The sequence below is a fragment of the Salvelinus fontinalis genome, chromosome 5, assembly GCF_029448725.1.
Source record: "Salvelinus fontinalis isolate EN_2023a chromosome 5, ASM2944872v1, whole genome shotgun sequence".
Taxonomy (NCBI): domain Eukaryota; kingdom Metazoa; phylum Chordata; class Actinopteri; order Salmoniformes; family Salmonidae; genus Salvelinus; species Salvelinus fontinalis.
The window spans coordinates 25,179,789-25,193,697 of record NC_074669.1 but is presented as its reverse complement, the minus strand read 5'-3'; the positions used below and the strand labels follow the sequence as shown (position 1 = coordinate 25,193,697).

General features: G+C 46.5%; 1 protein-coding gene across 27 annotated transcripts in view; it reads left to right on the top strand.

Annotated features, from left to right (window-relative positions):
* The window catches only part of fryl (furry homolog, like), an 87,784-nt gene that overhangs the window by 21,109 nt on the left and 52,766 nt on the right, over nt 1-13,909 (top strand). For 2 of the 27 annotated variants that reach the window (XM_055922983.1, XM_055922981.1), the window contains exon 1: nt 7,554-8,295. The exons of 24 other annotated variants lie outside the window; for them this stretch is intronic. In XM_055922983.1, coding sequence (XP_055778958.1) covers nt 8,223-8,295 — 73 coding nt within the window. In that variant the 5' untranslated portion in view covers nt 7,554-8,222. Of the gene's footprint in view, nt 1-7,553; nt 8,296-13,909 lie in introns of those variants that run through there. One more of the 27 variants, XM_055922989.1, reaches the window with a different exon arrangement.

The following is a 13,909-nucleotide window of genomic DNA, read 5'->3' as shown; positions in this document are numbered from 1 at the left end:
GCCCTGCCTGTCAGAACACGCTCGCTCTCTGTTTGCTCCTCCCTGAAACATGGCTGAATCAACAAATCCACCAATTCTCCCTATGAGAGCTTTACAGCTAGTCCACACTGACAGCTTGCTACACCTAAATACAGTCCCACGCTGGTTTCCCTTCAGACGCACCAGGACACCAGTTCGGACCCCAGGTTGAGAGCTTACATGTCTATGCTTTTTACACTATCAGCTGGGTGAAGGTATGAGTGTTACTCTGAACTCCACACTGTTACTACTGACATTCCTCTTCTAGGGCAATGAGGCGCCTCTATTCAGGTTAGATTAGACAAAGTCGCTGAGTTGTACAGAAATGTATCCATGCCACGCACATGGTGGATGTTGAGCGGGTAGCACTTTGCCCGGTTTGAAGTTGCCCCTCTTCTCCGGGACTTTCGTGTGTTGAACATGTTTGTGGTCTCTAGATGAATTTCCTTCCCAAATGTTCTCTCTGAGAATGAAAAACCTGAATCAATCCAGGTTCTATTCAACCAGGACACTGCCTTCCGCTGTATTAGACAGGAACACACTACTCTGAAGTTGATGACAGTGGTAATGTGTCGTGTAAATGGATGAGATGCGTGATGATGAGGATTACTGTGGTTTATGGCGTAGCCTAAAGAATCAAGGAAACATTTTGAATGTTTTTGAAGCTGCTCTTTGCAGTTTGGGACCTCCCTCCCACACCCTTCCCATATGATTCAGTGTCACGTCCTCGGTCTTTCCTCTAGTCTGCCATGGCCTGCCCTTCCTGCATTGACTTTTGAGGTGGTGCTCTTTTTCGCTCTCTGTTATTGGTCATTGAAGCACACAATGACATCACCCCTGTGGTGGATGTGCTGCAACCTGATTCCAGGGAATTATTTGATACGTATTTGGTTAAAGGGTGCCCGGTGTGTTCGTGAATGTGACTAAACGCAGGTGTTTTTGTATGCATGTGGGGTATTTTATAATGTGGAGGTGTGTGTGTGTGTGTGTGTGTTAGGGATGGGGTTATTGGCTGACTCTTGATGCACATGTTGTAGCCTAGTACCTCTTTCTCAACTGGTGTCTCTGACGTCCATGATGGTGCTGGTACAGACATCTAGCACCAGTTTTGTAATCGGGCTGCGTACAGGGAGCAGTACTGCAAACCCAAAAGGCAGTAACAGTAAAATAGTATTACCGAGCCAGCCAGCACAGAGCCTGGTCTGCAACTCCTATGGGAAAACTCTCATAGCAGAGGGGACAAATCGTTTTATGAACACTGACTCTCAAATAACTGACCCGTCACATGAGGAATGAAATTGCCGAGAGTGAGGGGCTACGTGTGTTTGTGAAGAGGTTTAATTCCAAATTGGCTGGCCGACAGCAGCTCTGTGCTTCTATCCGTAGGGAGGGACTCATTGTGCTGTGCTGTGGTGACCTTAAAGTAACTCTCCCCTGACTCAGCTCTGTGGATTTGATAGTCAAATCTGGGGAAGCTAGGTCAAGTGAGGTGGAAGACAGGATATGGTGAAGTGGCGTGAAGGAGGTGGTGGTGGTTCTGGATGGAAAGTGAATGGTTATGGATGGGAGCTTCTAGTGCGCATTATTAGACATGTTATTAACATGTTAAAAAAGGATTGAAGATGCTCGGCTAGCTGCTTAGCGATCAGTGTTGAAACAACATCTATTAGAACCAACCTTGCCTCTCACCTTGACGTAGTGTTATGGCGCTAAATGTAATGTTGATAGCATTGTGAGGCACTAGGAGGACGGTATACCTGTACAGGTTTTTTTAAATTTTACCTTTATTTAACCAGGTAGGCCAGTTGAGAACAAGTTCTCATTTACAACTGCGACCTGGCCAAGATGAAGCAAAGCAGTGCGACACAAACAACAACACAGAGTTCCACATGGAATAAACAAACATACAGTCAATAACACAATAGATAAATATCTATGTGCAGTTTGTGCAAATGTAGAAGAGTAGGGTGGTAAGGCAATAAATAGGTCATATAGGCAAATAATTACAACTTAGCATTAACACTGGAGTGATAGATGTGCAGATGATGATGTACATGTAGAGATACTGGGGTGCAAAAGAGCAAGAAGATAAATGACAATATGGGGATGAGGTAGTTGGGTGTGCTATTTACAGATTGGCTGTGTACAGGTACAGTGATCGGGAAGCTGGTCTGACAGCTGATGCTTATAGTTAAAGGGAGATATGTCTCCAGCTAAAGCAATTTGTTCCAGTCATTGGCAGCAGAGAACTGGAAGGTGGCCAAAGGAAGTGTTGGCTTTGGGGATGACCAGTGAAATATACCTGCTGGAGCGTGTGCTACGGGTGGCTGTTGCTATGGTGACCAGTGAGCTGAGAAGGTCGGGCTTCACCTAGCAAAGACTTCTATATGACCTGAAGCCAGTGGGTTTGGCGACGAATATGAAGCGAGGGCCAGCCAACGAGAGCATACAGGTCGCAGTGGTGGGTAGTATATGGGGCTTTGGTGACAAAACGGATGGCACTGTGATAGACTACATCCAGTTTGCTGAATAGAGTGTTGGAGGCTATTTTGTAAATGACATTGCCAAAGTCAAGGATCGGTAGGATAGTCAGTTTTACGAGGGTATGTTTGGAAGCAGGAGTGAAGGAGGCTTTGTTGCGAAATAGGAAGCCGATTCTAGATTTCATTTTGGATTGGAGATGCTTAATGTGAGTCTGGAAGGAGAGTTTACAGTATAACCAGACACCTAGGTATTTGTAATTGTCCACATTCTAAGTCCAAACCGTCCAGAGTAGTGATGCCGGGCGGGCGTGTGTGGAAAGCAATCGGTTGAAGAGCATGCATTTAGTTTCTCTAGCATTTGGAGGCACAGGAGTGTTGTATGGCATTGAAGCTCGTTTGGAGGTTGGTTAACAGTGTCCAAAGAAGGGCCAGATATATACAGAAGGGTGTTGTCTGCGTAGAGGTGGATCAGAGAATCACCAGCAGCAAGAGCCACATCATTGATATATACAGAGAAAAGAGTTGGCCCGAGAATTGGACCCTGTGGCACCCCCATAGACTGCCAGAGGTCCGGACAGCAGGCCCTCCGATTTGACACACTGAACTCCATCTGAGAAGTAGTTGGTGATCCAGGCGAGGCAGTCATTTGAGAAACCAAGTCTGTTGAGTCTGCCGATAAGTATGTGGTGATAGCACAGAGTCGAAAGCCTTGGCAAGGTCGGTGAAGACGGCTGCACAGTACTGTCTTATCGATGGCGGTTATGATATTGTTTAGGACCTTGAGCGTGGCTGAGGTGCACCCATGACCGGCTGGGAAACCAGATTGCATAGTGGAGAAGGTACGGTGGGATTCGAAATGGTCAGTGATCTGTTTAACTTCGCTTTTGAAGATTTTAGAAAGGAAGTGCAGGATGGATATAGGTCTGTAACAGTTTGGGTCGAGAGTGTCTCACCCTTTGAAGAGGGGGATGATCGCGGCAGCTTTCCAATCTTTGGGGATCTGAGACGATACGAAAAAGGGGTTGAACAGGCTAGTGATAGGGGTTGCAACAATTTCGGCGAATGATTTTAGAAATAGAGGGTCCATATTATCTAGGCCAGCTGATTTGTAGGGATCCAGATTTTGCGGCTCTTTCAGAACATCTATCTGGATTTGGGTGAATGAGAAATGGGGGAGGCTTGGTCAAGTTGCTGCAGGGGGTGCAGAGCTGTTGGCCGGGGTAGGGGTAGCCAGGTGGAAAGCATGGCCAACCGTAGAAAAATGCTTATTGAAATTATGATTATTGTAGATTTATCAGTGGTGACAGTGTTTCCTAGCCTCAGTGCAGTGGGCAGCTAGGAGGAGGTGCTCTTATTCTTCATGGACTTCAGTGTCCCAAAACCTTTTGGAATTAGTGCTACAGGATGCAAATTTATGTTTGAAAAAGCTAGCCTTATCTTTCCTAACTGACTGTATATTGGTTCCTGACTTCCCTGAAATGTTGCATATCGCGGGAGCTATTTGATGCTAATGCAGTACACCACAGGATGTTTTTGTGCTGGTCAAGGGCAGTCAAGTCTGGGAGTGAACCAAGGGCTATATCTGTTCTTAGTTCTACATTCTTTGATGGGGAGGAAAGCACTTTTAAAGAGCAACCAGGCATCCTCTACTGATATGAGGTCAATATCCTTCAAGGATACCCGGGCCAGGTTGATTAGAAAGGCCCTGCTCGCTGAAGTGTTTTAGGGAGCGTTTGACAGTGATGAGGGGTGGTCGTTTGACTACGGACGCAGGCTATGAGGCAGTGATCGCTGAGATCCTGGTTGAAGACGACAGAGGTGTATTTAGAGGGCAAGTTGGTCAGGATGATATCTATGAGTGTGCCCATGGTTATGGATTTAGGGTTGTACCTGGTAGATTCCTCGATAATTTGTGTGAGATTGAGGGCATCTAGTTTAGATTGTAGAACGGCAGGGGTGTTAATTTCCCAGTTTAGGTCACCTAACAGTACGAACTCTGAAGATAGATGGGGGGGGGTGCAGGCAATCAATTCACATATGGTGTCCAGGGCGCAGCTGGGGGCTGAGGGGGGTCTATAACAAGCGGCAACGGTGAGATGCTTGTTTCTGGAAAGGTGGATTTTTAGAAGTAAAAGCTCGAATTGTTTCGGCACAGACCTGGATAGCATGACAGAACTCTGCAGTAGATTACAGCTCCTATCAATTGTTGTTCTTTCCCCCCTACTTTGTGCAGAACACCGTGGACAGGAAATGTATCTTCTGTCCTCACTGTGGCCTTATAGGAGGAACTCCCCCTGCCCAGTAATGTCTGGAGCCAGTCAGGATGGCCAGCTTTCAATCAGCCACTGTCACTCCTCCCATTGGACATCTGCCTCTACCTGGCCTGCCATGGTCTTTTTCAATTGAGCCTTCAGCTCTAGTACAGATGGGCCTATATCATCAAAACAAATTGCTAAAATGTGGAGGTATGCATAGCTTAGTTCCATTGTTGACATTCTTGTTGGGGGCCCAGTGCTCTTTGATGATATCCTGTTCTGCTTTGGACAGAGTAATGTTTGATCTAACCTGAGAGAGCTGATACTGTTGTACTGCGTTCCTGAAGAAATGAACAGTGTTTACTCTAAACAGTGCGATCTCTGATATGGGCTCCCGAGTGGCGCAGCGCTCTAAGGCACTACATCTCAGTGCAAGATGTGTCATTACAGACCCTGGTTTGATTCCAGGCTGTATCACAACCGGGAGTGATTGGGAGTCCCATAGGGCAGCGCACAATTGGCCCAGTGTTGTTCGGGGTAGGCTGTCATCGTAAATAAAAATGTATTCTAAACTGACTTGCCTAGTTAAATAAAAAATGAGCCATGGGTAGGTGAGTGGTGTGTGTTAAAGGGATACTACTGAATTTTAGCAATGAGGCCCTTTATCTACTTCCCCAGTGTCAAATGAGCATGCTGGCAGATACCCAGAGACTTCCATTCAGTGCGATAACGCTAGTTAGCATTGGCTCGTGAAACTACTTCGAACTTCCTTGATACTGAACACAGAGACCTAAAAATGGTATCCACAAGTTCATATGACTCTGGGGAAGTAAACGTTGCCAAAATCCCAAAGTATCCTCTTAAGGCTGGGTATTTCCAAGGACCTCACAATATGATATTATCACTATACTTGGGTGTCTCTCTTTATTGCGATTCGATATCATGATTCTCTATGTATTGCGATTCGATGTTCCAAACTTGGGCCTATTGCTCACTATGCCTGCTGCAAAGGGACGAGAGAGCATGAGAAAACAACTAGGTTTGATCAGTCATGGAAATTAAAGTACTGAAAACGTGTTGGCTCATTGGCAAAAAAAAACTGAGGCTGAGTTTTGAAGGAGAAATACTTTAGATTTTTGTGTAGGTACAGCCAACTAGCACTCGCTACCGTTACTTAACTCTAGAAAAGCCTTGTTGGACGCTTTTTGAACGTCAACATTTTAATAAATACATTTCATACACGCTATTGCAAAAATGAAGGTCTTGGGTAACATTAGAATACGAAAGAAAATGTATCTCAAAACACAATAGCATTTTCATTAGTTTATGTAACTGTAGACTGAACAAACTAAAAACCACAACACCAAAATTCAAGTGTTAAAATCCATTAAAGGGATACTTTGGGATTTTGTCAATGAAGCCATTTATCTACTTTCCCAGAATCGGATTTAACTCATGGATACAATTTTTAGGTCTCTGCATCCAGTATGAAGGTAGTTTCACGAGCCAATGCTAACTGGTATTAGCATGCTAGCAGTTACCATAGACTTCCAGTCATTGCGTTAATGCTAGTTAACGGTTTCGTTAACAACTTCAAATTGCAGTTGAGGAACATTGCTTCTGATAGAAAAACCGAGATGCAGCTGAGCTTAGTATGCAGGTGTTTAGACCGATGCCTCAGAATGGCACAGCTACATACGGTCAATCACCAACTGCAATGAACACACTACTCCCTCTCCTTTCTACTGTATTTGTTTTAAATGGCTAAACTAATTCAGTACTGCTCCATCATAAGGCTCCTGAATGCCCAGTGACAATACTGCAGGGCGGGCAGGGTGTGACAATGCAGGTCTTTGTGGAGAGTTTGTTTACAATGCAGAGCCCTGCTTGGTTTTGCATAACTTGTTATGTTGTGAGAGACAGTCATGTGATGGTGAGAGCGACTGAGATAGAGAAAACTGGCAACATTGCGCTACAAATGGAGGAAAAATAGATATTTTGTTAGTGTTCATCTTGTATATCTGTTCTCCCTGAAATGTTTTGTGAACAACTGTGTATGACCACAAATCAGTTGATGTCATGTGGCTCTATTTCAGTCTGCAGCCAGGGTTTAAAAAGAGACACAAACACACAATGGGGTGTGTGTCACCAACGATGTGTGTGCATTTCTTTGTGTCTGATGGCTGTTGCTGGACAAAACTATGATGTAATCCTATGACTCCTATGGGTGTGTCAGTTTGTTGTTGACCCAAACGGATTAAGTATCCTTCTACCCATCATGTCATGCTCTGTGGGTGAGGGCTGCAGCGTGCCATGTTCTGTGCCCCAGGCAGGTGAAAGGTGAAATGCCCCAATATGGAGTCTCATGTCCAGCAGCATACTCTAGGCTACTCTGTGTTGGTGTGTGTGAAATAGATTGTTATTGGTGGAACATTTTTTGTATAAAAAAAAATATATATATCCTGTTTTTTGTTGGAAACGTGCTGAATGGAGTTTGAATAGTGTTTTAATTTTGGTTTTATGCTGCTCAGGTGTGTCCTCCGCCTCCCACCATATTCTTTCCTCCAGTCCCCCCCACCACCCCGGCTTTTTCAATCCCTCTTTTTCTTCCTCTTCCTCATACTGCAGTCGGGGATGACGCATCAGTATTACTGAGGAGAGAACAGGAAGTGTAGTTTTGATAGGCCAGCAGCGCTGGACCACAGCCAAGGAACACTCGCAGCATTTTGATGACATCACCTCTACCCCCCCCGCCTCCCCTCACCCTGCTATTGAAGCTGAATGGAGAGAGAGTGCGTCAGCAAGCATCAGTGAGCGAACAAGAGCTAGTTGAGGAGTGGAGGGGTTGTCTGCAAGCGAATGGAGAGGGAGAGCGCGACGGGGGGAGAATAGCTGACAGTGCTAGCGGTAGCAGGCTTGGACTCGACACAGGAAGAGAAGAGGAGAGGGAATATTGCTTTGCTCTGGCGAGAGAAGTCTTTTTTTCTGCGTGCTGCTCCACTTCCCATTCCTCTCTCTAACACCGGGAGGAAAGTTGTTTATTTTATTTATTTATTTTCCTACGGTATTCATTCACCTCTGTGCTGGGAGCGTGGTGAGGGACTCTGTGGATTGGCTAGCGAGCGGGCGTTTGGATGGAATGCAGCTCTAAAGATCCTCACGCTCTCCTCTCTCCGTGTCTCTCTGGGTGGTTGTACTTTCCACTGAACCCAGCTAACCGCCTGACACTTCCCCATAGGCCTCTCTGCAAACAGCGGCTGACTGGTGTCTGTTCTGATGTTCACCATGACTCCTATAACCAGCTCCTCTGGAGGGTAGAACTGAGCTCCTGTCTGTTAGGAGGAGAGGTGTGTGTTTTGGGGGAGAGGAAGTGTATTTTTGGGCCAGCGAGGTTGGAGTTTCCGGTCTGTGTTTTGGAGGATAACGTTAACAGGACTGGTCTTTGGTAACAGCCCTCGCTGGCGTCATGCTGAGCCTGCAGGATTCGCTCTTCTTTGAGATCAGTATCAAGTCTCTGCTCAAGTCGTGGAGCGGTAGCTGTGAGTACCCTCGTCACAGAGACTGTCACAAGCGCACACCTGACATTTACATACCATACCTAGCAAACAACACGCTCATCCATCTATATCACACGCTTACATGAAACACAGCCATTAAGACTGCTTATTCTCTTGGACATTCGCACCAATGGTTTAATCCGAGCAGAACGGGGGGGGGGGGTCTAGGCGGTAGACAGATGGGGAGATGTTTGGTCCAGCTGTACCCGGTCTAGTTTGGTCTGTGTGCGGGTAGGAGAGGAGTGAGCCTTCCCCTTCTCGTCCTGACCTCTCTACTGGTTGGCTGCTCTTTGTCCCTCGGGCCTGTTGCCCTGATGAGCATCTGCAGATACGGATTCCGATTACAGACGCACACAGACGGGAAGTCCTCTACCCTGAGTGTCTCCGTGAGGGCGCCAGGTGCTTGTTGTGTGGGTAAATGTGTCTGCACGAGCTCTCTCTCTCTTTTGCTCTCTGTTGTCTGTATGTCCGTGTCTCTCTCCCTCTCTGTCGTCCTCTGGGATGGCTAATGTTTCCTCATTGATCCGTCTTCTCGTTGACTCCCATTATTCGACTGGTATACAGATCACATCGGAGGGCCTGTGCACCATCCTATTGACCTTACCCATGGTCCTCATCTCTACTGGAAAGTTAGTTCCAGTAAGGGTCACTGCTGAAGCTGTGCTTGTTTGCCTCCCTCAGTGGCTTTGATTATCAAGAATTACGCACAGTGAGAATATTGGTCACGTCACTTTTCTTGAGCAGTGACCCATTAGACTATGACTAACCCTATTCTGGCTATGTCTCATTTTAAGATGTCTCGTTATATTTCCTCAAGACCTAAGTGGCCCAGTTTTTTTTATTTATAATTTTGATAACCGTTTTCTGATCAAATGATCATCTGTAGTGTGTTCGTTAGCTTTGAGGAACTTCGCAATCCACCCGAACTGAGAGTGTGACTCAATTGCAGAGCCTCCGGAGGCCAAATCAAGCTCCGTACCGCATCGCCGTGCGCCTCCCAAATGTTGTCACAATGCGGAGGTCTCCGTAAAGCTCTGCGTTGACATGATTTACTATCTTGACAACCTCCTCCACAACAGCTCTGCGACGCGCAAGAAGCATGCATGCCCTGACTTCTGCGGAGGCCGAATCGCAGTACATCAAATGTTATTGGTGTCACACATATATTTAGCAGGTGTTATTGCGGTTGTAGCGAAATGCTGTGCGGCCAATGGAGACACTGGAATAACCATAAATCGCCTTTAATGTGGCGCAAGCACAATGAGCGGTGCTTTATTTTCTATTGTCAAACTGCTACTAGAACCCTAATTGTAAACGGTAATATGAAACTAACAATCTGTTATTCAGTCTGTTACAGTAGCTAGCTGGCTCCTCGTAATGGCTCAGTAGAAATGCAAGGTGACCGTTGGGTAAACATGTTGTTTCCTAATGAATGCCCCTTCACCCCTCTGTCCCCCCTCTGTGTTGGCTGCCAACTCTCCATTGGGCCTCTCACTTAGAACAATGACGAGTACGGCTTAGTTTCAGCAACTGTCACTATGCCTCCCTGCCAAAACGCTTTTCTCCCGCTCTCTCTCCCGCTTTCCTTCTGTTTCCCCCTATATTTAATGCCCCAGGATGTGCCCTGTCCTCAGTTCAGCCTGTCCTCTGTTCAGCCTGTCCTCAGTTCAGCCTGTCCTCTGTTCAGCCTGTCCTCTGTTCAGCCTGTCCTCTGTTCAGCCTGTCCTCTGTTCAGCCTGTCCTCTGTTCAGCCTGTCCTCTGTTCAGCCTGTCCTCTGTTCAGCCTGTCCTCTGTTCAGCCTGTCCTCTGTTCAGCCTGTCCTCTGTTCAGCCTGTCCTCTGCAGTCACAAGTGTTCAGCCAAAACACTCATTATAACAAGGTGACTCTGTGATCATCATGCTCGGCAGTGAACTGACAGATGTGTAATCACGCCTTAGTACAGATAACCCTGCTATCAGTCTGCTTGTTACACCAGGGTTATCCACATCCCTTTTTAAACACTGGGAATGCATTTCAGTTTTACTACATTGCATGCGTGATCTGAGTAATAGTGTTGTCTCTGAATTGACTATGGGATTATTTGGACCTAAAGGAGGCCAGTCCAAACACATTGGAATCTGGATGTTTCCAGACACATTTCTAGAATAAGCGCTTTAGTACTACAACAGTGTTCTGTATGCGCAAACACATACACAGAGTGTGTGTTCGATTGTCCCTGGTTGTCCTGGGAGCGGAAGTGAGGGCCTTGGGCAGGGCTCTATTTTTAAAGTGACAAGGTGGAGTCGCTGGCTCTAATACTTGTATAATCCCACTGGGTGCTCTTTTAATTGCAGGTCTCACAGTGGACCTCTGGCACGCTATGCATGGAGCATGTGTGGCCTGGTTCATCTCCACTCAACACAGTAGCTACTAGACTAGCTCTGGCTGGAGGGCTTGCAGTCGCCTGCCTCGGACTTTTATCTGCAAGAGTAATCACTATTAGTCTTGTAGATACTTACCATTCGGAGTCCTCTTCTCTAGAACGTCCTCTTCTTGGAAAGATCCCGACGCGCTCTCTGAAGGGCTTGGTCATTTACTTGCCATCACAAGGTCATACTATGTGTTTGCATTGCGATTTGAATGTGAAATGGGGTGTTGGGTGAGTCAGTACAGTAGTAAATCAGTATAATGACAGGCCAGACAGCAAGTGGAAGCAGCTCACAGGTTTATGGAGTGTTTGTGAACATGTGCAATCGGGTCAGTTGGGAGAGGGAGGGAGGTGCTGCACGTCACAAATGAGCGAGGCAGAGACTTGGCCAGGGAAAGGAATTGGATGGTTTGCATTTTTTCTTCACTCTGTTTGTACTTTTCCACTCAACAACAATGTTGGGTTTCTCATTTCTGTGAGCCAGGCAGTCAGCAGCCAGCCGGCCCGGGACAGAGGGAGATGGGGAGAGGGACGGGGGGGGGGGGGGTTGGGGTGAGACGGGGAGATGGACGGGGAAGGAGTCAGGGAGGGAAAGAAGGGGAGAGGGTAGCAGAGGAGGTGGGAGGGTTGGAGGGGAAGGGAGCGGTGGTGAGGGGAAAGTGTGTGAGTGGGGGAAGGGAGGGGGTGAGCGCAAAGGAGAGAGGGTGAGGGAGCGAGGTATGAGACGGAGGGTGAGGGTGAGAGAGGGAGGATGGGTGTGGGAGGGAGTGGGGTAAGGGGGGTGAGGGAGGGACGGTGGGTGAGGCAGGGACGGCGGATAAGAGAGGGGGAGGGTGAGGGAGCGAGCTGAGGATGGGTGTGGGAGGGATTGGGGTAAGGGGGTGAGAGAGGGAGGTGAGAGGGAGGATGGGTGTGGGGTAAGGAGCGAGGTGAGGAACGGAGGATGAGAGAGAGGGAGCGAGGTGAGGGAGGGAGGGAGAGCGAGGGGAGGGGGGATGGTGAGAACGGTATGGGAGAGGTAAGGGAACGAGGAGAGGAGGGAGGGGGGACACTGGAAAAGGGCAGGAGGGTGGGGACTGGAAAAGGGCAAGGGGAGGAGGAAAAGGGAGGCTGAGAGCACAGGCCTGTAGTGAGCTGGCTATGTGACGTCATCAGGGGAGAAAGAGGGTGTTGGTGTGGAGCACAGTAAACAAAGTGGGACTGTTTCGAAGGCTCTCTTTGCTGCAGAACAACATTTGAACTACTCTCAGCTGACACTCCCTAATATTGTACCCCCGTTAACCCAAACACTGTCCCTGACTCCCCGAGCTCTTTTACATAAAGCAGCATGACTGTGCTGCTATTCTGCTGCGGCTGCTGAACCATTGGAAATGTCCGATTTATGTTAAGTCTGCAAGTAAGGGTGCCACCTCCAGCTCTTTGACTGCGGCTGGCTACAGTAACAGTAGACTAACCTGTGTCGCTGCTGATAAAAAAAATAAAAAATAAAATGGAAGTGCTGTAATGCTCCCCAACACTAATGTATAGGCTAAAGCCACCCAACTGAAACGCAAAAGATTCTGTTAGGGCCCATTCATGTAACCTATGAGTTAAACTGTGTGTGTGTCTGTCTGTCTGTGTTTGTTCAGTAGGGTTTGAATGGGGGAGTTGCTGGGTGTGAACATGTTTTCTTCTCTTCTGAAAAACTCATTAATTTTTACTGTATGCTGGTTCACTCCTTACTATTGTTTTGAAGTTTGGGCAACACACCAGTGTTCCCATGGTAATCAGGAAGAAACAGTGAGGCGTTTCCTTGGAGGAGGGAGGTTGGGAGTCAGCTGACCATTGGCCATCCGTCCCAGAGTCCCCTCTGTCCCAGAGTCCCCTCTGTCCTGGCAGGAAGACTGTGTCCTAGTACAGCAGCAGGGCCCCTCTGTTGGTTGCTGTGTCTATAATGTCAGAAAAGCTCTCTTTCCCTTCAGCTTGGGAAGTGTGTATGCAACCACCTTGTGTGTTAAAGGTTGACTGTGTTTGGTAGAAGTAGTCCTGGACGTGTGTGTGTGTGTGTGTGTGGGGGGGGGGGGGGGTTGTATAGTTTGGCAGACAGTAGAGGATTTTGTGCTTGAATAATGTAGTTCCTGCCCCTTGTAGAAGTACAGACATGTGTTTTCACCTGTTTCTAGGGAAACCAACAGGCTAGAACAGCACACAGATCAAACGAAGGCTTAACTGACACACACACGATGGCTATTGGCTATATTTAGTATTAAAATGTGTGCACGTACCAACCAGTGTTTCCATTAGGAAAATATGGCTCGCGACTCAGAAGATTTTAATTTCCTGGACCTATATGCATTGGGTACATAAACCATTAGGGGCGTCCACATACAGTGCTCAGAATGACACAGATCACATTTATATTATGGTAATGCATCTTAGCAGAACATGCAACTCGTGTAATGAAGCAGCCAATAAAACATCATTTTCAAACGTGCAAAAATGGAATTTTGTGGGAAAGCACAATTCTAAACAACTCCCCTGATAGCGGTTCCATATGTGACAGAGATCTAAAGATGCAACAAATAGGATGGGTTGCTAATGACTAGGATTGTGCCTCTTGGCTTATGCGCAATGAAAGAAAGTTGATATGCAAACCAATAGAACAGGAGAGAAATTGCATAGTGGTGGATCCAATAGGGTAAGTAAATGTGTATACAGAATTAAATAATTAAAATACTTCACCAGAAAGCGTGAGTTAGCCTAGGGTTGCACATTTTGAGGAATATTCAGAGGTGGAAACTTTCCATGAGAATGAACAGAAATTTATGCAAATTAATATTAATACCATGTAGATGTTTTTTTGCATAGAATATATTTACCATATCATATGGAGACAGAAACAAACATTTTAGCTTATAAGTAGGCATAATTGCAAATTATTAAATCCTAGAAAGGAAAAAAAAAACTGTTACAAATTGAGTAAGTAAATGAGTTGACTTTTCACATGGGATGATTTCACTGAACAACAAAAGAAATTGAATATTAACTTCTACTATAAAAATCAGACTTTCGTTAAATCACACGTGAAGGATACCAAATTAAAGCCACACTGGTTGTGAATCCAGCCAACATGTCAGAATTCAAATAGGCTTTTCGGTGAAAGCAACCGATGCTATTATCTGAGAATAGCATCATAGTAAACAGAGAA